Source organism: Tachypleus tridentatus, chromosome 7 (genome assembly GCF_004210375.1).
Source record: "Tachypleus tridentatus isolate NWPU-2018 chromosome 7, ASM421037v1, whole genome shotgun sequence".
NCBI lineage: Eukaryota > Metazoa > Arthropoda > Merostomata > Xiphosura > Limulidae > Tachypleus > Tachypleus tridentatus.
The window spans coordinates 122,575,192-122,601,883 of record NC_134831.1 but is presented as its reverse complement, the minus strand read 5'-3'; the positions used below and the strand labels follow the sequence as shown (position 1 = coordinate 122,601,883).

Genomic DNA, 26,692 nt, shown 5'->3' with positions numbered 1-26,692 from the left:
TGTTTGGATAGTGATATATAAGCTCACTGAAACTAGAAACTTGTCTAGAACTATTTTTATACAATATAAAAATGTCGTTAATCTTAAGTTACATTGTTTGGATAGTGATGTATTAGCTCACTGAAACTAGAAACTTGTCTAGAACTATTTTAAAACAATATAAAAGTTTCGTTAATCTTAAGTTACATTGTTTGGATAGTGATATATGTGCTCACTGAAACTAGAAACTTGTCTAGAACTATTTTAATACAATATAAAAATGTCGTAAATCTTAAGTTACATTGTTTGAAGAGTGATATATGAGTTCACTGAAACTAGAAACTTGTCTAGAACTATTTTAATACAATATAAAAATGTCGTTAATCTTAAGTTACATTGTTTGGATAGTGATATATGAGTTCACTGAAACTAGAAACTTGTCTAGAACTATTTTAATACAATATAAAAATGTCGTTAATCTTAAGTTACATTGTTTGGATAGTGATGTATGAGCTCACTGAAACTAGAAACTTGTCTAGAACTATTTTAATACAATATAAAAATGTCGTTAATCTTAAGTTACATTGTTTGAATAGTGATATATGAGCTCACTGAAACTAGAAACTTGTCTAGAACTATTTTAATACAATATAAAAATGTCGTTAATCTTAAGTTACATTGTTTGGATAGTGATGTATGAGCTCACTGAAACTAGAAACTTGTCTAGAACTATTTTAATACAATTTAAAAATGTCGTTAATCTTAAGTTACATTGTTTGGATAGTGATATATGAGTTCACTGAAACTAGAAACGTGTCTAGAACTATTTTAATACAATATAAAAGTTTCGTTAATCTTAAGTTACATTGTTTGGATAGTGATATATGAGTTCACTGAAACTAGAACCTTGTCTAGAACTATTTTTATACAATATAAAAATGTCGTTAATCTTAAGTTACATTGAAACTAGAAACTTGTCTAGTACAATATAAAAGTTTCATTGCTCAGAGAAATGCATATTAGGCTAACCAAACATTATCACGGTTAATATGCTAATAGTTATTCGTTTTAACATGCTTATCTTTAGTGTTAAGTTCTGTATCCAAGAAAATTCTGAGTAAATTTCAAGTTGGGGTGTCTGAAAGTTTAGTTGTAATTATACCAAAGTGGACTACAGAAAAGAACAGATATTCTGGTCATCATTCAGTGTGTCCAAAACGTGCTTGTCGATGAGCTGTGCTCTTCTTACCTGCAACAGCCAAGTGCATTATAAAAAAGTTCATCCTGGACTTTCTGTTGCCAGACAACAGTAACGCCACCAAAACACAGCCATTTCCCAAAACGATCACGGCAAAGAGAACCCAAAGAAACGTCAGCTGCCCAGTCTAGAATATTAGAAAAAAGTCATTAATGAATACGTAAATCATCAACTTGACCACGAAATCATCAACTTTTTTTGTTAGTAATGTAAGTTAGAAAGTCATTCACACTGTCTGTTTGTTTGTTTGTTTTATTGAATTTCGTGCAAAGCTACACGTGGGATATCTGCGCTAGCCGTCACTAATTTAGCAATGTAAGACTAGAGAGAAGGCAGCTAGTTACCACCACTCACCGCCAGCTCTTGAGCTACTCTTTTACCAACAAATAGTGTGCTTGACTTTCACATTACAACGCTACCACGGCTGAAAGGGCGAACATGTTTGGTGTGACAGGGATCCGAACACGCGACCCTCAGATTACCAGTCGAGCTCCTTAACCACCTGGCCATGCCGGGCTATTTTGTACGAAACTTCAATAGACAAATAAATATAAAACAAAACAGTATATTTATGAAATGCTTGATAAAGTGAAGAATAATTTTTTCTGTATAACAAAATTAGAAATATATTTTAATCTCATTTGAAACGTCTCTCTACTCCTGGTGGCTTAGCGGAAAGACTGGGGGCTTATAGTGCTAACAATTGGGATTCGATACCCGCAGCAGGCGTTGCACATGTATATCATTGTGTAGTTTTCTGTTTAATAACGAACAAAATCATTTGAACTGGCTGGCCTGCTACTTAGGACGCCCAAAGTTCTAAACGATCTTACGTTTCACTTTTAAACAATTCTCAACCAATAACGTGTTTTTTTATCAAATGAGCAAAGGTGATATAATATATCTTCAACGAAGCTAAAATGCTCAAAGAAAAAAATAATCCGTCTTTTTATGCGACGATCGTTTTACTCTTACCAGGAATAATATCCTAACTCTTCTTAAGAATGGTATTCAATTTCATTAATAAGAACAAAAAAAACCTCCACGTTCTGCAAGACAAACACAATGTTAATAGCTAGGACTTCCTAAGAACTTACAACTGAATGTAACAGTAAGTCAAACAATTTATATCTGCTGTTTCCAGTGCTGACGAGACTTTTCTTCAAGTTCCAAGACTCGTCAGGCTGGCTGATAAACGACAGTTGGGCGTATTAGTAACGGTGAAAAGTTACTTTTACTACCGACATAACTCTTTAAATATTTTTACAGAAACTTTTGGACAAAGTGATTAAGATTTCTACAATTTTACATTTCTTTATTTGCATAATTTAACAAAGTTGATGATGCATAAGAATAGCTAATGTTTGTTATTTATAAATAAAACATGTTCAGCGTGTTATGAATAGAACACTACGATTTGGCATGTTACTAATACGACATCTATGTTAGCGATGTAAATGTTCACTTTTAACATGCTAAATAAAATTACTGTTTAGTTTCAGTTCGTCACCACTACGACACTATATTTCCCAATGTTGCCAATGTAAATGTTCACTTCTAGCATGCTAAATAAAATTACTGATTAGTTTCAGTTCGTCACCACTACGACACTATATTTCCCAATGTTGCCAATGTAAATGTTCACTTCTAGCATGTTAAATAAAATTACTGATTAGTTTCAGTTCGTCACCACTACGACACTATATTTCCCAATGTTACCGATGTTAATGTTCACTTCTAGCATGTTAAATAAAATTACTGATTAGTTTCAGTTCGTCACCACTACGACACTATATTTCCCAATGTTGCCAATGTAAATGTTCACTTCTAGCATGTTAAATAAAATTACTGATTAGTTTCAGTTCGTCACCACTACGACACTATATTTCCCAATGTTACCGATGTTAATGTTCACTTCTAGCATGTTAAATAAAATTACTGATTAGTTTCAGTTCGTCACCACTACGACACTATATTTCCCAATGTTGCCAATGTAAATGTTCACTTCTAGCATGTTAAATAAAATTACTGATTAGTTTCAGTTCGTCACCACTACGACACTATATTTCCCAATGTTACCGATGTTAATGTTCACTTCTAGCATGTTAAATAAAATTACTGATTGGTTTCAGTTCGTCACCACTACGACACTATATTTCCCAACGTTACCGATGTAAATGTTCACTTCTAGCATGTTAAATAAAATTACTGATTAGTTTCAGTTCGTCACCACTACGACGCTATATTTCCCAATGTTGCCAATGTAAATGTTCACTTCTAGCATGTTAAATAAAATTACTGATTAGTTTCAGTTCGTCACCACTACGACACTATATTTCCCAATGTTACCGAAGTAAATGTTCACTTCTAGCATGTTAAATAAAATTACTGATTAGTTTCAGTTCGTCACCACTACGACACTATATTTCCCAATGTTGCCAATGTAAATGTTCACTTCTAGCATGTTAAATAAAATTACTGATTAGTTTCAGTTCGTCACCACTACGACACTATATTTCCCAATGTTGCCAATGTAAATGCTCACTTTTAACATGCTAAATAAAATTACTGTTTAGTTCAGTAAGTACCAATACCAGACTGTCTTCCTTACTACCAATATAATGTTCAGTTGTAACATGTTACGAATATGACTGTTTCTTTCATCATGTTTCGATTATGGTGCTCATTCTCAAAACGGTATGAATTTCTTTTCTTGTTTTGTAACGAAACATTCACACTAAGATTAGAAAAACGATCTAACAAGGGTTCTTATCTTTACCACCATGATTTTTGTTAAACAACGCCTACCAAGCTCGAGCCTCGAGAGAATCTTATCTTCGGGCTAAGTCTGACGAGAAACGATATATTAAATGAGAAAGATAACTGAACTCGGGCGAGAGGTACAGGGTTGGTATTGATAACATAAGATCCATACAATGTTCTCTATAATAAGGTATTTTATTTGGATGAATATAAATTATAATTCTTACTAAATTACTTATCAGTGTTAATTCATTTTGAAGCATGTTCGAGACCAAATGTTTTACTGATATAACACACACGAACCTGTAAATCATGGAAAATACAGCAAAAGTCATATTGGTATAAAACTAAGAAATCAACATATCATGAAAAAGTGACAGCTGAAGAAACAGACGTTATTTATATGTTAATACAGGAATATGTTTCTCTTCCTGATTCGTGGGATTTCCAAATACTTTTTATTTGAACGCATAACTTGTGAAATAAAGTATACGATACCTGATCGCGTTGCAGTTAGAACAGGTGTTTAAAAACTCGCATGTGATAAGAATTTTCACTGGTTCGTTTTATTCTCTTGTTTTAACAAAAGCTTTTTAAGAAATTGAGTAAGTGATTGAATAATGATATAATAATAATAATAAAATACAGTGAAAACAAGACAAAATGGTGTGTTTTGTGTTTGCGTTAGAGCTCACCAGGTTCATCTTCAGTAAAAATCATTTTATTTATATGTGTTGGACAACATTTACAAACACAAAACGAAGTAGTTCCACAAAAAGAAGCTAGGCTTTCGTATTTTTTTTTCCAGAAAGTAATATAAATAATGGTGATATACTACTATAGAGTTGCTTTTCGTTTGTATGTATCTATCTATGTAGGTGTTATATATCTACATATCTATATATTATGTATGTATTATATATTTACCTATCTATATATTATGTATGTAGTTGTCTATGTATGTATAATGTATCTATCTATAAATATTTAACGGCTTTAACTGTAAATGTGGTTAAGGGGTTTTAGTGTTATTACCTAAAATTATCATATCATTGATAGTTAGTGACTTATTAGGAAAGAGAAATGATAAAACCTTGTCAGTGTCAAATAACATTTGGACTGTTCTCCTATATTGTGTGTTATCTTTGGATTATTGTACTACGTTATCTGTTCTAACTGAACTATTGTGCTATGTTCTTTCTTCTGATTGGACTATTGTGCTATGTTCATTCTTCTTATTGGACTATTGTGCTATGTTCTTTCTTCTGATTGGGCTATTGTACAATGTTATTTTTTCTGATTGGACTATTGTACAATGTTCTTTCTTCTGATTGGACTATTGTACAATGTTCTTTCTTCTGATTGGACTATTGTTCCATTTCTTCTGTTCAGATATACTTTTGGCATGATTTAGTGTCCCTTATTTGCAAAGAAATTTTGAAATAAAGTTGTAATAATAGTTGTATCAGAGCATTAATTAATTAGGTAATTCAGTTGTTTAGCATCTTTTAGTTTATTCTATTCTGGCAACATGCAAATAAGATTTAATAACTTACTCCAACACGTAACTTTATTTGTTTATTACAAGAAGGGTGTTTTAAGTTTCCAGCAACAGTAAGAAGCGTTCAAAAATGTTTTATACTTCTGTAAAAAAAAATCAAAAATAAATCAGTGTTGTTTGAAAACTTTACGTACTTAAAATTCTTAAACATTATTTTTAAGTGAAAAGAAAGATCTAGAAACGTTGGTTTAATAATTGAAGAAACATTCTGCTATACCAATACTGTAGAATGTGTTAAACAAATATCTCAAAATGAAATATAGATTTTCTCTCTTCTTTTTATACATATACAAAAACACTAACATTTAGCCTATTCATACGAATAACCAAACAAAATTTTCGGTATACTTGTATGGTTATATTTGATTTGTACAACACATTATCAGTTCCATAATACTTTAATGGTCAACTTCTTTCTCTGTTCTTGTTTGTACTATATTTTTATAGTACATAGATATAAATATAGCCTCAATGGTCCTTGAAAATAAAACTTGAGATATGAAGCAATAGCAAAAAAGTCTTTATTGTAAACTTGGTCGAATATAACGCTTGTAAACCTAGGTTTTAGTGTGCGTGAACCTTTAGCACAGTGGACACTACTGAAGAACAGCCTTATTTCCGGTGATACAAAACACATGGTATAATAAAAAATAAAGCTTTCCTTACATAGATATATCACACTTCAATTTGCATATCTATTTGAATGTTTCCTAGCAAATGCCCTTATGTGTACCCTAAACTAACATTCTAAGACCTTTTCTACCATTAATCACTGACATATCGCGTATTTGAATACATGACACTGTAACTCAATCTCTTCATTTTTATTTATACAGCAGGGCTATTTAATATGTACTGTTTTCCACAGTGAACTACTTATATATTAACATATTTACTATTTTCAACATAGGGACGTCTTTGCTATTTTCTGGAAAGGCTCCTGTTTTCTTGTCTCTTAACCTGTTTACTGCCAAGTATTTCAGCTGCTACAATACAACTCTAATGCTTCTCCATTTTGTAACTTTTTCGTGACGCCATTTTAGATCGAAAGTGAAACAATTTGTAAGTAGGTCAAATGTATGTATGGTGCTGACATCTAGCGTTGAAGTTAGGTATTATTGAGAACGGATTAACTCGTCCGTGGCACTGTGTTACCGATCGGCTTGGACGAGTTATCTCGTCTACGGCACTGAACAAGTTACACGATATAATTATTGCTTGCAAAGGAAAAAAAAAAAGTCAAAAGAGAGTAATAACATATACAGGGATTAACATATCACATGGATGCTAAAATAACGAGATTACAAAACTTCCAAACAATTCTACATCTGATTATTTGTTGTCAATGTTTTCGTAGTGTGTTCGTGTGTAGAATCTTGCAGGAGTTATTATTTTAAAACATTAAGAAAATGTACGAAATTTAAATTACAAGTTTTGTTAAACCATAATAAGTTAACATTTATTACAAGTTACATCTTTCTGTCATATTTCCTCAACCAAACAGAACATTGGTTTTTATCTCTTAACCACTTTACAGTTCCAAATTTAAGTAAAACAGCTTATGTTTGTTTGTTTGCTTTTTGAATTTTGCACAAAACTAGACGAGGGCTATCTGCACTTGTCGTCCCTAATTTAGCAGTGTAAGACTAGAGGGAAGGCAGCTAGTCATCACCACCCACCGCCAACGCTTGGGCTACTCTTTTACCAACGAATAGTGGGATTGAGCGTCACATTAGGGCGAACATGTTTGATGAGACAGGAATTCGAACCTGCGACCCTCGGATTACGAGTCGAGTACCTTAACCACCTGGCTATGTCGGGCCAAAATATTTTATAATACGAAGCTATGAATAAAAACCCATAATCCGAGCGCTTTCAGTTTGCCCCTGAAGAAGAAAGGTCCACCTTTCAAAAGGACTCGGTTTATAAGGTTTTTATCCATTTCTACCAAAACGTCTCGAACTTACTTGTTTCTCTAACATCATCCATATAATACACAGCAAATTAAACTGTTTAGCTGTGTATTATATGGATGATGTCAGAAAAACATGTTCAAGACTTCCAGAGTGGTCGTTTTGTGTTGTTGTTTTTTGCTATATATTCCGCAGCATGGTGTTAAACATTACTTTATGGTGTGATATAAACATGGTTCTGTGGCATGGTTCATCCTGGTACATCTTTATCCTGTAACTGGAAACAGGTATAATATCATATCAACATAGGATAACAGAATAAATCACGTTGTTCTACAAGCTCGTAACTTTGCTTAAATGTACTAGCTTACCAAGTTACACTATACAGGATAATAACAATTAGAGCATGTGCTACCATACAGTACGAAGAAACCGATGGGTAACTCTGGTTTATTAGTAGGTTATTTTTGCGATGTTTTATAACAAACATCAGGGCCACGCCCAAGTCACATTAGCGTGTCTGCGGGCTACTGCTAGAAACCACGTTTCGATATCCATGGTTGGCAGAGCACAAGCAGCTCGTCGTGTGGCTTTGTGTTTTGTTTGTTTAGAATTAAGAACAAAGATTCACATTGGGTTATCTGTTCTCTGCCCTCTACTGATATCGAAACCCCGTTTTTAGCGGTGTGAGTCTGCAGACATGTCGCTGTGCCACTAGAGGACGTAACTTTGTGCTTTAGAAAACAAAAAACTAACAAAATCCAGATGATTTCTCATCGATACTTAAGGAGAAATGAAATAAACTTTATCTATAAAAAAATTGTCATTAATATGATTACACTGTAGATGCAAATAAAATAAAGTACAATACATAACATTGTAAATAAATTAAATAACCACAGTAAATCGATTTACAATAATCATAGCAAAATGTCGGAGTAAATACTTCGGTAAATATGGTTCATCGAAGCTTCTTTATATATAGGTACTCAGGCAAAGTAATGTAACAGCTATAGAAGTAAAGATGTCACCACTATATGAGTAGTCATTAAATAATAGTAATAACATGTCTTCTGAAACAAGTTTGAGAATTATCTCTCTTTATGTAATGTAAGCACTCTGTGAGGATTTTGCAGTGTTGACCAGATTACACATCGAATGAATGATAAGGCTTTGTCACGTTCCTCGTGAGGCCTGGTGGTAAGGGTGCTAAGCTTGTAACTTGGGCGTTGTGAATTCGAATCACTTCGCCAAAAGTGTTTGTCCTTTCAGCCATCGGAGAGCTGTAATGTGACAGTTAATCACATGTTTAGTTAGTAAAAGAGTAGTTCTAAATTAGGAACGGCTAGTACAGATAGCCCTCCTGTAACTGCGCACTAAGTTGAAAAAGACAAACAAATATGGAACTCTTATCGCGAAGGGCACGCTTAAGAACTAATTTTGTCTGTTTGTTTGTTTGTTTTTAATTTCTTTCAAAGCTACACGAGGGCTATCTGCGCTGGCCGTCCTAATTTAGCAGTGTAAAACTAGAGGGAAGGCAGCCAGCCATCACTACCCACTGCCAACTCTTGGGCTATTCTCTTACCAATGAATAGTGGGATTGACCGTCACATATAACGCCCCCACAGCTGAAGGGACGAGCGTGTTTGGTGCGACGGGGATTCGTATTACCAGTCGAATGCCTTAACCACCTGGCCATGCCGGGCCTTGTTTGTCAGAACTGTTTCAACTTTGTGTCAAGAACCGCCTAAATCATGGATAATCTGTTACCTTACCTCCAGAAGCAAAATTACCTTCGTCTTAACCTGCACGTAGGTTGTGACCCCGAGGGCTTACATTAGTACCACAAGTTTGTTCAAAAGCACGTACTCGACAAGTTAATGAAAATTTCGTAATCCACCAAAATGTTGATATTTATATATAGATATCACTAACACTAGCATTGTTGATATTTATATATAGATATCACTAACACTAGCATTGTTGATATTTATATATAGATATCACTAACACTAGCAATATCATTTTATTTCGAGCTTGTCACAAATTCCCCCTTAACAGCTTTCCATCTGTTAATTGATATTAATGTTAGCAAAGAAACAAATTAGAAGCTTCGACTAACACCAAACCCTGAGCAGTTATCTTTGTTAATGATGTTTTATCTTTCCTTCCAATGTCCTCGAGGGAGTCAGCAATAAGATTACGGATTTATTATGTTAGAATTCAACTCCCGGTGTTAGACAGATCGCATGTAGTCTATTTTGTATCTTTATGCTAAAATAAACACATATTCCCTCAAAAACAATATTTACAAAGTCCCATTTTCCAGTTTTAAATGGCCAATATACAGACACCTTAAACATAATGGACATTTTGCCAGAAAGTAAATATTTTGTTCCTTTGTAGAAACATCTAACTTTGATTAGAAGGTATCTTACATAAAGAAAATGTTGGCTGTGCGCGTGCGCGCAGCCTAAATAATGTTTCGGGAACAGTTAGAAGTAGGCCCAAAAAAATTACACGTAATGAATTACACGTGGAACCAGACTCTCTAATCAATAATTTGTTTCAAATACGATTTCGTATGCACGCTAACACAGTTGTGAATGGACCGAAATCCACTTTTAGCATTAAAGGAGACAATACATATATGTACAACCTCTTACTTTATACTATCTGGTGTATGAAATGTCGCGTGCGTTACGGGGGGATGCATCAACTGGTGGGCGTTTCGGAGAACATCGTAGAAAGCAAAATCGAAAACATCAATGTTCCAATATTCGAACTCTCTTATTGATATGTCCATGTTGGTCGTTTATATTTTTTCCCATTGATATTTTCAGGGAAAAGACACCGAAATATAATCTAAATTTGTAACTTTATATATGTGTGTTCAAAAACTGAAATAACACTTACCATTCAACTGACTTCTAGTGTCTCTACTCTCGTAACGTCTACGCTATTGATATAAAATCATACGTCTTAACAATTGGTGGAAACCTATAATAACACTGTCTCACAAAATGTTTACTTTTTCTTGTTCCTGGACAGAAAGTGTTATTTCCCAATTGTTTATGCCTAAAGTAAATGGAAAAGACCAATTTTTCTCTTCAAACTTTGCTTTTGTGACATGGGAGCGTATAACGAAAACATGATGAGAGACAAAATTTGACGGCTGATGCATGAAAATGATTTACATTAGAGTCGCAAATCTCGAAAAACTACTCACTTGTAAACATTTTTGTATAACTTTAGTATAAATACATGTAAATCTTGATTCATATGTTGTTTTATTCAGACCTTATGTAAATGAAAATGTGCAAATTTGCCCGTTTTAACATAGAAAATAGGTTAATTTCTAAATTTCATTATCCAGGTCACAAAAGCAAAGTTTGAAGGGAATAATGACCATTTTATGTACTTTTACAACATAAGCAATTAAGAAATAACACTTACTATCCAGGAACAAAATTTGTGTTACATACACTACTGGCTAAAATCTTAAGGCCAATGCTAAAAAAGTTTTTTATATTTATTTTCCCTTTTCTTATTTTCATCTTTCGAAGCTCTGCTGAAATAAGTGGTTGAGTCTAACAACGCAAAATGTGTATATTTTCTTTATGTTCATTGGCCTTAAGATTTTAGCCAGCAGCGTGGTGTAATATATTGTGACGTATCTCTTGTATCAACCATGAAACCGAACAATTATTCAGAGTTTCAGTTGAATACAACTGAAAACACTGTTCATTATCCATGTATTGCTACTATCATTACAACACTGTACGAACATTCAACTAACTGTGTGCTAAGTACGCCAATGAACGTCATGCTGTGTATATGCACACCATAAAGTTGCAGAAACGTATTATATGTTGTGCTGCTAATAACCATATCGCTACATTAACCAGTACAGGACAGTTATGAAAAATACAATGTATTGTTCAGTGGCACGTTATTCTGATAGCAATAATTTTGCACCGTCAATATTTTAATACGATGGACTGCATTTAAAATAACACTCTAATAAATATTGGGTTATAACATCATGTTATACAGTTAATCTTCATTTCCAACTCATAGTGGCCCGACATGAAGAATAATATGAGCAGAATATTAAGTATACTAATAGAATAATGTTAAAAAGTTTAGAAACTGAATATCGTAGAACATTATTGGGTTTATGGTCGAAAATACTGTCAAAAGTGTAGGTACGCAACTGAAGAAACAATTCGTTGTAATCCTTATAAGAACGTGAAGGCCCTGCGTAGCCAGGTGGTTAAGACACTAGACTCGTAACCTAAGGTTCGCGGGTTCGAATCCCCGTCACACCAAACATGCTCCTCCTTTCAGCCGTGAGGGCGTTATAACGTGACGGTCAATAAAAGAATAGCCCAAGAGTTGGCGGTGGGTGGTGATAACTACTTGCCTTCTCTCTAGACTTACACTGCTAAATTAGGGACGGCTAGCGCAGATAGTACTCGTGTAGCTTTGCGCGAAATCCAAAACAAACCAAACCAAAGAAAGTGATTGAGCTATATTTAATTAACCCGTTCTGTAGCTGAGTGCACGTGCGTTTTTGGGTACTAGAAACAATACAGCATTTATTCTTCACATACAGCATTAGCGTGGATGTTGTTCCCCTCGTGCATGTATATATAATACTAATAAACTAGTTCCCTAGTAGATGAGCGCTCAGTTTGGATTCACAAAGGTAAAATCCGGGGTTCGATTCCTTGTGATGTACAAAGCACAACACTTTGAACTAAAGCATTACAAAAACAACATTTATATTAACCTTCATGGAATATCTTACACCGTGAACAAATTATGTTTTTGAATTGAAAAGGAAATAACTTATTATTAACATCTTGAAGCAAAACGGTTACCAATACATCTTAGAAATAATACACACTGTAAGCTTCAAATCTCTAACATGTCGAAACCAATCGCATTTATTGTTATAATAATTAACATAACTAAACGAATACAAACTGTCTTTAACGGGCGTTGTTACTATTTTGTACTGTTAAAAGTACGTAAGTTACCGATCCGTGTAGAATCCTTATGAACTACCAGTTCGTAATGTACTCTTCTATTCAATAATATGTATTCTAAAGTCATTTAGGTTTAGCTTACCTTTCCATTTTTTTAAAGAAAACAATAATTAATAAAGCAGAAAAACATATCAAGTAAGGGTAAATAAGAAGGCGTGTCAATAGGTAAGAAGAAACGAGTCTGTGGCTCATGTCGATTCTCTGAAAGCGTTGAAAGATATTTTTCGTTTCTGATTTCCAGACGTTGGTAGAAACCAACTCTGATTCTTTATTGAACAAGAACAAACAAGTTTTGCACAACTTTCAACAGCATAAAAGAGAAGGCAAAGCCTTTACCCACTGTTGGTTAGTGACTGACAAAGCGCCATCTGCTTCTATATCAAACTGAAGCCGGCAGTCACTCTTTCATTCCACTGCATACGTAAAGAAAATTGGATTTTTCCACTTTTTTGATTGTTTGTTTCCACTTCCCTTACAGGCGATGAACATATACAAGATTGGTCATTTTAGACTTCAGACTAATAGAAAATGAACAGTTTACTGGTGTAATTTATGTGTTTACTTATTTTTACAGTTTACACTCTATTTATGAACTTATTTTTCCACAAAAAACAACAACAATTTTTACACACTACAAACAACGAATAAATGATTTACCATTAAAGATGAATCGGTGGAATTTAAAACAAGAAAATGTTCAGCACATGTTTTCCTTTAAAATGTCCTGAAAGATACGTTACACGTTAAAATATTTTTCCCTCAAATTTTGTTTGTTTTGAATTTCGCGCAAAGCTACACGAGGGCTATCTGCGCTAGCCGTCCCTAATTTTGCAGTGTAAGACTAGAGTGAAGGCAGCTAGTCATCATCACTCATCGCCAACTCTTGGGCTACTCTTTTACCAACGAATAGTGGGACTGATCGTCACACCATAACTCCCCTACGGCTGAGAGGCCGAGAATGTTTGGTGTGATGGGGATTCGAACTCGCGATTACGAGTCGAGTGCCTTAACGACCTAACCATGCCGGGTCCTCTCAAATTTTAACAAACGTTTTAGCTTCTTACGATACGCTAAGCCTAAGTAATATATTTTTATTAACGTAAAGTAGGACTTTAATACATATTGAATTAAGTGTTCAATATAACAAAAGTAATACGTAGTTACTTTATGCTGGTTTTTTTTTCATAAACTCTGCAAATAAGCTTTAATATCGTTTTTACATTCACTGAAATCGATCAAAAATGCATTAAGACGTAACGTCCTTCAGTGTAAACTTTTAAATCATTTTTAAATATATTAGTGTTCGTTAAGCCTTTAGTGGGCTATAGTTATACAAACCAGCCAGTATAAATCTAGATTGTCTTTATGCATTTCTAGACTAATGTCTTAACCATATTGCTGACTGTAGGATTTTTCGAAAAGAAACAGTAACGAATTATGGAATATTCATATATAAATTTTTTTTTCGGCTTTTATGGAATTTAGTAATCCGCAACAGTGTAAGGAGGCAGTGACTCCTGGGATCGAAAATGTAAAGAAATAATGATTTAGAATAGTAAATAATATTTCTTTAGGTACCACATCCATATCGCTTCTCCCTGAGGCGTAAAGAATTTCCAACGTCGATAGGTTCATCCATTTATATAGATTCTTGACACAAGTCAATCTCTTGTTTACCATGGACTCTCTTTTCTTCATTCTCTCTAGTTACGACCCAACTTTCAGTTTATTCTTTCCTTATCAAAATAATATATGAATAACGATAACATAGAAACGAAAGTTCGAAACGTCGTCCTCTTCATTTGTGTCTCCACAACAAACAGTTGCCGTCCATTATACAAAGTTTCATCATGATGTATACCAGTTTTTGTATTATATATATATATATGTATGTTTTTGTATTATATATATATGTATATGTTTTTGTATTATATATGTTTGTATGTTTTTGTATTATATATATATATATATATATGTATGTTTTTGTATTATATATGTATGTATGTTTTTGTATTATATATATATGTATGTATGTTTTTGAATTATATATATATGTATGTATGTTTTTGAATTATATATATTTGTATATATATATATGTTTATGTATTATATATATATGTATGTATGTTTTTGTATTATATATATATATATATGTATGTATGTTTTTGTATTATATATGTATGTATGTTTTTGTATTATATATATATGTATGTATGTTTTTGAATTATATATATTTGTATATATATATGTTTTTGTATTATATATATATCTATGTATGTTTTTGAATTATATATAGTTGTATATATGTTTTTGTATTTTATATACATATATGTTTTCTATTTTATATATGTATATATGTTTTTCTATTTTATTTATATATATTTATATGAACAAATACTGAGTGCTGATTTTAATTGTATTTCAAGTCTAAAACCCGAAAGTGTCAGGTAAAAAGATTTCACACCTAGCGAGCTATAACTAAGCTTCGAGTCTTAAAAAAGCTAAAAACATTTGACATGTACTAACTAATAACTAAACAAAAAACTTCCTTCATTATAACAAATATCCTAATTAACGAAAGAACAAATACAGAAAAACCTTAACCTTCAATCATAGGGAAATTAGTAAATAAAAAAAAATATTCTTGAAACTGTAATAAGATAATGATGAAATACGATCGATTAAAGTTGTCGGAATAATTGAACTTGTTGACATTGACGTTTGGAACATTAACAGAGTTTTATGTTGTATCGTAAGTAATTTAAACTGAAACACCCATCTTTGATAAATGGTTGTATTCTATTTCACAGAATTATGTGAATACTTTTACTGAATCGTTAGAGAAATGCAGTTGGAAATATTAAAAAATCCTAAAGTTCGAAACCAACTTTTCGTAACTCCTGACACCTTATCTGTCAGAGCTGCTAGTTTGCTAAAAAGATATGTTTCTCTCACTTGTATTATTTATACTGTACAGATAATCCGTTTTAAGATTACTCATGTTTCTGGGGCACTAAACTATGTGTATGTTTTATTTTTCTCTCACCATGAATCCCACGTTAGTACCCCATGAATCTCCATGGGGCACACTTAAGTAAAATACCTGGGGAACTAACGTGTGTGTGTTTTATTTTTCTCTTTTCATGGGGATTCATGGGGCACACTTAAGTAGAATGCTTAGGGTACTAACGTGTGTGTTTTATTTTCCTCTTTCCATGGGGGCTCATGGGGCACACTTAAATAGAATACCTGAAGTACTAACATATGTGTATGTTTTATTTTTTTCCTCCCATGGGGATTCATAAGCAACACTTAAATAGAATATCTGGGGTACTAATGTATGTGTATGTTTTATTTTTTCCTCCCATGGGGATTCATGAGCAACACTTAAGTAGAATACCTGGGGTACTAACATATGTGTATGTCTTATTTTTTTCTTCCCATGGGGATTCATGAGCAACACTTAAGTAGAATCAGTGATGTCATTACACAACCCCTTTCAACATGTGGTCAGCTTCCGGTCAGTTACCTCTCTCTTTCTTTGTGAACCTGACGATGACCGAAGAAGGTCGAAACGTTGTTCGCTCCTCTCCGTAAAAAATTTTCTCAACCCAAACGAGCCGTTTTTATATATATATTTCACTTAAGTAGAATACCTGTGGTACTAACGTATGTGTATGTTTTATTTTTTTCCTCCCATGGGGATTCATGGGGCACACTTAAATAGAATACCTGGGGTACTAACGTGTGTGTTTTATTTTTCTCTTTCCATGGAGCACACTTAAGTAGAATACCTGAGGTACTAACGTGTGTGTTTTTTTTTCTTCTTCCCATAAAGATTCATGGGGAACAATTTTTGCTTTAAGCAGACTGATCTAAACAATGGCTTAGCTGCAACGTGAAGCCTGCAAAGAGGAAGAAAAGCATGCGGTCCATCGAATACTGGTGACGTGTAGCTAGTAGTACAGAGAAAGGTTGTAAATAAAACCAGAATTTCGTTCCTTGGCAAACAATTACTGGGGAAGTTGATTAGTTTACTTCCACAAAAGTCATTATTGGCTTTACCAAGCTAACGAACAATATAACTTTATCCGTACTAAATCTCTAAGTTGTTCATTGATATCTCAAGTTGAATAAGACTCACTTTGAAATCTTATAATATTTTAAACAACAAGCGTAATGGTGTTTTCACTGTACCTTCTCAGTTCACTGGATATTAACAACGCTAAGCCTATTCTCATATAACCGAACACCATTCTTTAGTTTAAGCAACATTTCAGTTTAAAATATAACGAGCGGTTTACGTACATGAGAAATATTTACTTTCCTACAGCATTCCACAACTTTTCCACAAACCTGTAAAACTTTTCTGCAAAGTTCATCAAATCGCTTCTTCTATAAGATATGATAGTTACATTCTATATGACCGCGTCTCTCAGAAGAACCTTATTCTAAAGTAAATGTTATCGAACTTCTATGAATAATACATTTTTGACCGAAAATACGTTGTGAAAGAAGGTTACTATACATTCCATGTTGTGCAAAACCGTATATGGAGAAAGGGGAATTGTAAGAACTAAACTAAAAAGAATTTAACTTACTTCTAACTTTTTGGTATGTTTTCACCTTTCATTCGTGGCTAAGTTCAAATAATTAGCTTTTGTGTTTTGCAAATACTTTAAAACCAATCCGTGCCCTTCTTTCGATTAAAACAAACAACTGAATAGTGATGAAAGCTAAATTCAAGCTACAAACTTCAGTGATAAGTTTCGGTTTGTTTTTGAAGTATATGGAATTATTTAAATAATTTACAATTTAATTTCTGATTGAAGTGTTTAAAGGGGATCGATCCAAACATGAAGACTTAGGGGAATCTGATTGAAGTGTTTAAATGGAATCGATAGTGCTTATCCATCATCTTTTTCTCTTTTCTTAATTAATAGTGAGAATATTAGGATGAGGGAACACAAATATGAGTTTGGACAGGATAGGAGTCAACTTCAGCTGAGACAGTTTTATTCTTCTATGAGGATGGTTAATCTTAAAAATGGATTGCCTTCGGATGTTGTGGAGCCATTACATCTATGTGAGTTTAAGAGAATGTTTGATAAATATATGAACAATAACAGTTGGCTTTAAGATTTTTTTTTCCAAATTTATTTATTAATAGTGTTTGTTTAGTTCAGAGGATGGAATAACCGAAATGGGCCTACAGGTCCGTTGTTGTTCAAAAATGGCATTAAAAAGATGTTTACGTGTAAGTGAGTGGTGAGTGTTTGGAAACTGGTTCATTTTATGTTAGATCTCTTATACGTCGAATCTAATACTCTCTTGATACACGTAATAGTGACGTGGAATGTCTTCTTTAATGTTAACACTGTTCAGCACTTTCATGTTTATTTCTTCAAATGTTCATGTCAAATTAAAATATTTAAAACCACTTTGGGTCAAACAATCTTTGATGTTTTTGCCTTCTTATTTTATTTTAAATACCTTGTAATTCATATAGGGGAAAATATGGTTTAGGGACAATGTATTTCATTGTTTCAGAGTAAAGACACATTGGACTGGCTACCTTCTCTGTCCACAGCGAGAAATCGAATCCCAGATTTCAGCATTTAAGTCTGTAAACTTAACGCTCTACATCAAGGGACAATAGGAGAAATAATAATAATATAGTTTGCTGTCTGTAAAATAATATAGCCTCAAGAACGAAGCAAAACGATTTAGTAAACGTACCTTGTTTTTCACCAAATATTATTCAAGATTAATAAGCTAAAACCAAGTGTACTGCTTAACTTAACATTTTGTTACATTATCTGACATTTAATATCAAAAGTCCCCGGCTGGGACAGCGGTAAGTCTTCGGACTTACAACGCTAAAATCAGGGGTTCGATTCCGCTCGGTGGACAGAGCAGATAGCCTGATATGGTTTTGCTACACGAAAAACGCCACACGTACTTAAATCAAGAAAAAAACTTGAGTAGAAAAAAAATCCGTGAAAGCTATATAATGAGTTATGTGTGTTCTGTTCACCAGGGGTATCGAACCCCTATTTTTAGCCTTGTTATTCTGCCGCTAAGCTACAGGCAATTATTCGCTAAACATCCGTTAGTTATAGAAGTGTTTTTTTTCATTTCAAAATAAGATTGATATATTCATATGTCCACAAAAAACAAATGTATAAGCGACAATGTCTGTCGTTTCCTAAGAAGCGAGTAACAGTTGTACCCATAATAATAATAATAAATCATAATTTTGACAAGTAATTACAACTGTGATTTTTAATGGTCATATTAATATCCTTGTTTCGAGTCCAAGATATTCAAAAGCTGTGTCAGTTGCAGATTTGAGCATAAGAATTGAAAAGTACTGAAGACAAGATGCGGTCAGGAATAATCTGATTTGCTAATCTCCAGAGAAGTTCGCACACGTAAGACAGATTCCAAATTCCACATGGAAGGTGAACGTATAAGACATGATGGCCGTTAAAAGTTCCTTCCTTGCTAATAGAGTTAAAAACATCAGGATAGTTCTTTTAATCAATAGGTGGTTAATATTATAAGCTCTGTATACCAATGCTCATTTTAGTACTTTAGTTAGGCTTAATGCAAATATATACATTGACTTATTCAGTTTGCAAGAGCAACATAGATTTATCACCATAAAAGGAATAAAATGTCTGATATCTTAGAAAACAGAATGGGTGATTATGTGTATGTGTGTTGTTGTTTTTACAGTTCCACCTTGCTGATCCTCCTAATTGATCCAGACACCTATTAATACCTACTCGTTCTTTTGAACTAAAACCATTCTATAATCCAGACATATCTTATTGCTGTATCGTATCGTTACTTTTCATGTAATTCAAGTCAGAAACTCACTCTGACATCAACACTGGCTAACACACCAATCAATATATGATTCACTAAATATGTTCCCGACCCTTAAAACAACCTCTAAAAGCTAAGAGGATGCTAGCTCAATGATCTTCACTATATTTACGTGTAGGATTTCTGGTGAAATAGTTGGAGATACAAATATTACGTTAACAAGTAGAACTAAGAGATACAGTAACTTCCTCTGCCTGTATTTCTGGTTAATCATCATGGGGGTCTAATGAACCAGTGGTAAATCTTCTGTGTATAAAATCTAATGATTTTTTCACATAAATGTATTGGTTTATTTTCCTTCTGTTTGGTTAAAATGGCCTTTTGTAGCATGTGTGTTTGTATTAGTCTCTATAGAGAATTTGTTTATATACTTGATGTATATGTCTAACCATACAAAATGACATGGCCATTTGGTTAAAATGGCCTTTTGTAGCATGTGTGTTTGTATTAGTCTCTATAGAGAATTTGTTTATATACTTGATGTATATGTCTAACTATACAAAATGACATGGCCATTTGGTTAAAATGGCCTTTTGTAGCATGTGTGTTTGTATTAGTTTCTATAAAGAATTTGTTTATATACTTGATGTATATGTCTAACTATGCAAAATGACATGGCCATTTGGTTAAAATGGCCTTTTGTAGCATGTGTGTTTGTATTAGTCTCTATAGACAATTTGTTTATATACTTGATGTATATGTCTAACAATACAAAATGACATGGCCAGGTTAAAATGGCCTTTTGTAGCATGTGTGTTTGTATTAGTCTCTATAGAGAATTTGTTTATATACTTGATGTATATGTCTAACTATACAAAATGACTTTTAAACAACTTGAACTTGGAATTGATGTGAAAGTAGATAGATTTAAATAAAACAGTTACTCTTTTCTTCGTGACGATGAACTGTTTAGACACAAAACTTTGGTATTTAAAAGTTTATTGCACTGTTTCTCTTGAGTATGTGTTATCCGAGCTAAAATATTATGTATTTTTTGTTTTGTTTGTAGTTAAGCACAAGGTTGCAGAATGGGCAATCCGTGCTCTGCCAACCACAAGTATCGAATTCCAGTTTTTGTCATTGTAAGTCCGCAAATGTACAGCTGTGTCACTTGAGGGGGGGACATTATGTATGTACAGTTTTTCAGGGAAATAAAAAACTATTTTTTTATTTTTTTTGCTCATAATCAGAATTTTAATTATAATTAAAAATTATAAAAAATACGGAATGATAAAGCTTATATCAATCTCTTTAATTAATTATTAATTTGCCATTTTGCACTTCTCAAAATAATAAAAAATTAAAAATAATTACCGTTGTTACTAAATAGAAAGAAGGACGTTTGCATTTTTTGTATTTATACCATAAAGAGGCTGAGTGCGTTATATTAAAGTGATATTGGAGTTTCACTACGTTGTTACAGTTCATGTCTGTACGTCCGTTCACATATTATATACATATTTTTTCTGTCTGTATGTTTTCCATAATCCATCTAATGTATAAGGACAACTGTTTCCAAGTTCCCATTTCCACAAACAGACTTTTTAAGTACGTATTCGTATAGAATAGCATGAACACGAAAACACGTTCTGTTCTCCAAACACTATAGATATGTGACGGCAGAGCAATATGCCGTAAAAGCGATTTGCGTACCAGTGACTTGTACCATTCCTATAGACAGTATCATGTTGCAATTTGTTGCTTGGAGATGTGAACGGCTTTGTGTCTTCGGATTCCTACCCCTCCACAGACGACTCACTGTGCTTACCACAGCTGGGATAGGAGTTGTTACAGGTTTCTTTGGGGGTGAGATCCTCGCAACCCAACTTTTTTTTATATTCTTTTGGTTTTCAATGTCTTGGAAATTCTAAATCCTCGAGCTGAACAATCGATTTCACCTGCGCAGTGGAATATTTTGTTTCCGAAAGAGTTGCTACATACTTTTTTCAAAAGTATCACTTTATTTACAAAATGAGATTTGAAAAAAATGTCAAAACGTGGTTCCAAAGACATGCGTTTCATCACGACTTTACATCGGCTGTGGTTGTGGCGTAATTTACTGATTTGAATACTAAAAAAACACTTTAAAATAACGTTCAGAATGTTGTGGTTTAGTTAGTGTTTTGTATCGGTGAAGGCTGGTTGGAGAGTAGAAAGTAAGTTTGATCGAAGTGTTCTGTATCGGAGAAGGCTGGTTGGAGAGTAGAAAGTAAGTTTGATCGAAGTGTTCTGTATCGGAGAAGGCTGGTTGGAGAGTAGAAAGTAAGTTTGATCGAAGTGTTCTGTATCGGAGAAGGCTGGTTGGAGAGTAGAAAGTAAGTTTGATCGAAGTGTTCTGTATCGGAGAAGGCTGGTTGGAGAGTAGAAAGTAAGTTTGATCGAAGTGTTTATTCTTTTTTATTTAGAAATCCTGAATGCGCGTTACGTCACCTTAAGAAATGCCAGCCAGGAATAAACTGTATTTTCAGTGCTCACATAAAGTGATAAACTAAATAGATTAATCGTTAATTATAATCTGTTAATTCCAAATTCTGTAAGAAAATAGCACAGACAACAGTTAACTGTTTGTGTAGCTTTCGTTTAACTATGGGTTGGTTTGTTTTTTTTATTTCGCGCAAAGCTACACGAGGGCTATGTGCGCTAGCCGTCCCTAATTTTTCAGTGCAGACTAGATGGAAGGTAGCTAGTCATCACCACTCACCGCCAACTCTTGGGCTACTCTTTTACCAGGTTTAACAATAAACAAAGTGTATAACTACTTAAAATAATTAAAGAATTTGTTTCGTGAATAAAAATATATATTAAGTTTAACAGGCCCGGCATGGCCAAGTGGTTAAGGCACTCGACTCGTAATCTGAGGGTCGAGGGTTCGAATCCCCGTCACACCAAACATGCTCTCCCTTTCAGCCGTGGGGGCGTGATAATGTTACGGTCAATCTCACTATCCGTTGGTAAAAGAGAAGCCCAAGAGTTGACGATGGGTGGTGATGACTATCTACCTTCCCTCTAATCTTACACTGCTAAATTCGGGATGGCTAGCGCAGATAGCCCTCGTGTAGCTTTGGGCGAAATTCAGAAAACAACAACAACAAACAAACACTCCAATTATCTATTAATTCCTCTGATTTCATATTAAGAGTATTTTACCTACAACTTAATCACTTACATAGGGTTACTGCGTTACAAAGAATTTAGACAAGAGTGTGTGGATTAGTCCTGAATTTCGCTCAACAAGTTTTTTATTGCCTTGAATTCGAACCCTCAAAATCAATTGAGTTGAATCAAAGGGAATTCGATCATGTTCGCTATATGAATTGTTTGTTTCTTTTGAATTTCGCGCAAAGCTACCTAAAGGCTATCTACGCTAGCCTCTCTTATTTAGTAGTGTGAGTCTAGAGGGAAGGCAGCTAGCCATCACCACCAAACGGCAACTCTTGGGCTACTCTTTTACCAAGCAATAGTGGGATTGACCGTCACATTATAACGCTCCCAAGACTGAAAGGGCGAGAATGTTTGGTGTAGCGGAGATTCAAACCCGCGACCCTCAGATTACGAGTCGAGTGCCTTAACTACCTGGCCATACCGGGCCCTAATAGCTACTTACACAATCTTATTAGAAACTGTAGTTTATATAAATGTTGTAAATTTTTTCTTTGCACTGCAAAATTCCATATCAGCAAATAAAATATTCATTATTTAGGTTTACCACAGTGAAATAACCATGCGTTACAATTCTCAGATATCCAAGTAAAATATTCATTATTTAGGGTTTTCACAGTGAAATAACCATGTGTTGAAATTCTCAGATATCCAAGTAAAATATTCATTATTTAGGGTTACCACATTGTAACAGCTATGTGTTGAAATTATCAGATATCCAACTAAAATATTCATAATTTAGGGTTACCACAATGAAATAACCACGTGTTGAAATTCTCAGATATCCAAGCAAAATATTCCCAACTATGACGAATATTTCTTGTGGGATTTGTCATCCATTGTACATAAACCCTTTTTTGTTAGAAAACTTTATTCAGTGAAACGCCCATATGTCCAGAATACAAATTGTATGAGAAAATTCTAAGAAACAAATCCACCTTATTTAAAGATTTTCTGAGGAAACGTCGGTTTCAAAATATTAGTTGTGATCTTATAAAAGAACATTGGTGAACGATCGGCTTCTCTTCTTTTTATCACGAAGATTATAAACCAACCAAACCTTGTTTCAGTGTTCCTTCATATGCTTAGTAGCTCTAAAAGTCTTATTAATGTACTAAATCATGATCATAGAAAGATTAAACATTTATCATAGAAACAATAAATTAATTTACTTTTATTTATTTAAAAAAAACACGTTTATTTCCTATGCTTAAAAATGAAATTAGTCTTTTTCTTAATTCACAAAGATTGTTATCATAATTGTCTATCGTGTTTTTTGTTTAACAGGAAACGCATCTGTCAGTGGCCTTTCTTTAACTTTAGACCCCCAGTGGCTCAGTGGTAAGCCTGACGATTTATTACTCTCCAAACCGGGTTTCGATACTTACGGTGAACACAGCACATTGTTTGGATTTGTGCTTAATAACTGGGAAGTAAACACAACTTAACTTTATTATTTTAGTTGAATATTATAATAAAGTACTTCCAGTTTCAATCAGCTGAGGTTGTTGAGATTTCAAAGAATGCTTAAACTCTGGAAGGGTTGTACAGCTACATAAGAATAAAAATAATAACTTGAGCCATGCTCACTAAGACCTAACTGTTCACATAGTATACTCCTCAATTTTATTTCTGAGAATTATTCGTTCAAATCAAAGTAAGTCACAATTAGTACAGTTAATGCTTTAACTGAAAGGTTTCATAGTGTGTTCTTTTTTACCTGACTCGACATGACCAGGTGGTCAGGACGCTCGACTAGTAATCTGAGAGTCGCGGATTCGAATCCTCGTCGCACCAAACACGCTCGCCCCTTCAGCCGTGAGAGTATTATAATGTGACGGTCAGTCCCACTATACCTTGGTAAAAGAGTAGCCCTAGTTGGCGGTGGTTGGTGATGACTAGCTATCTTCCCTCTAGCCTTCCACTGCTAAATTAAGGGCAGCTAGCGCAGACAGCCCTTGAGTAGCTTTGTGCGAAATTCAAAAACAAACAAACCTTATGAGAAGCATTTGGTTTACAGAGGAATAAACTTCAGTGACTCATAAAATAACCTCCATACTTCCTATCAAGCAATCATTGTGAAGGAAGCGTGAAATCGACTGAAACCTGGTATATGTTCCATTTCAGCTACTATGCACAGTGAAAGGCTGCTTATGTGATTGATTTCTTTCCTTGGAATTTCTCATGGTTGTATAAACTCTAGCCATGTAATATAAAGACAATTGATATGGGTATTAAAAAGTTAATTAAAATAAAGTACAGAACAACGCTTTGACATTCTAAGGTCAGCTTTAGGTTAACAAAGAGAAACTGACAGTTACTAGACACATGTCTCAAGGACGAGGTTCTAACGTGTGTGAGATTGTAGAATGCGTTGCAGTTAGTTAGTTTGTTTGTTTGAAATTAAGCACAAAGCTACACAATGGGTTATCTGTGCTCTGCCCACCACAGGTATCGAAATCCAGTTTTTAGCAGCGTGGGTTCGCAGACATACAGCTGTGACACCGGAGACGCGTTATAGTTAGGTGTTAGGTTATTAATTAACATTGGTGTAACAAATGCAAATTTAAATAAGTCCTACTTATATTAAAAAACAAACAAACAATACACTACTAAATTAGGGACGGCTAGCGCAGATAACTCGCGCATAGCCTTGTGCGAAATTCAAAAAATAAACAAACAAATCTTTTATTCTAACGATATGCAATTCGTCTGTAATGTTGAACTATTTATGCAAGCTTCGGTATACATAATAAGGGCTTTCAAAGCAGATTTGCATATACATAAAATTCGGGTTCTTAAAAATTGGGCAATTCAAGTTCATGTTATTCAGTTATTGATAGGGTACTTGATTCTGGTCACCCGAATTAGTACTAAACTAATGGCTAAGTCCAAAAGCAACATAGTTTGGGCATAGAAAACCACCATTTCTGCAAAACCGAATTAAGAAATAGCATTTGAAATTTAAGAAAGGACACACTACTAAATAGGTAAATTGCAGACGAGTTTATGAAACTGCTTTAGGTTCTAACACATAAATAGTTTTATGAGGATTGCTAGGGTTTTCATTAAGTGAAACATCAATGGATGGATTTCCATTCTCTTCACTGACGCATCGATGTCCTGTCTTAATTATACTACCAGATGTGCTAAGAGCAAGCTGACCACGAGGTGTTGAACGTCTTCAGTCGCAATACAAAATATATAATGGTGTGAGTTTAAGTCAGCAAACGTAGAAGAACTGAGGTCTGTGTCAACCAGAACACCTCAGTGACAACAGTTTGATATCGAGATGAAAATTCATCATCTTATAACGAGCCCTCTTCTTGGTGCAATTGGTATAAACTTCATTTTGGTCTATGACAATGTTGTCCTCTCGATAAAGGATCATTATTGGTGACAATATTGCTCTCTCAATAAAGGATCATTATTGGTGACAATATTGCTCTCTCAATAAAGGATCATTATTGGTGACAATGTCGCCCTCTCAATAAAAGATCATTATTGGTAACAATGTTTTCCTCTCGATAAAGGATCATTATTGGTGACAATGTTGCCCTCTCGATAAAGGAACATTATTGGTGACAATGTTGTCCATTCGATACATGATCATTATTGGTGACAATGCTGCTCTCTCGATCCTTGGATAAATACTGGTTATATTTAATATGAAACAACTTACAAAATGGACTGGCCAGCAAAACCTTCTAAACTAAACCGTGCTGAGCCTTCTTGGGATATGTTTCAGAGGACGATAACATCCTATCTACTTTAATCCAGGATTGTGGAGGAATACCTTATCCAAGAACGGACTCGACTTCTACAACAGCGTGTATAACATCTGATCTGATTAATAGGATGTACAGAAGTCATCAAATAGTTGTTGTGTGTCGTGACAGACTTGCACAATACTGATCATGTGCAAGCATACCCAAGATTGACTCATTAAAAAGTTATTAGTAACTTTGTATTTGTACAAAATTGTTTTTTCGGAGAGATCTGCTTTCTTTGTCACCAGAGTATTGTCCATATGTTTACGAACGTCATGTTTGTTTTGCAATAGTTTACACGTGTTAAACTGTACGTTAATTTGGTAAAGAACACATGAATT

General features: G+C 33.9%; 1 protein-coding gene across 1 annotated transcript in view; it reads right to left on the bottom strand.

The window, feature by feature from the left end:
• Positions 1–26,692, bottom strand: part of LOC143256517 (cardioacceleratory peptide receptor-like) — a 70,961-nt gene that overhangs the window by 33,014 nt on the left and 11,255 nt on the right. Inside the window, exon 2 of the mRNA XM_076513849.1 lies at positions 1,229–1,364. Within this exon, the coding sequence (XP_076369964.1) occupies positions 1,229–1,364 (136 nt within the window). The remainder of the gene's footprint in view (positions 1–1,228; positions 1,365–26,692) is intronic.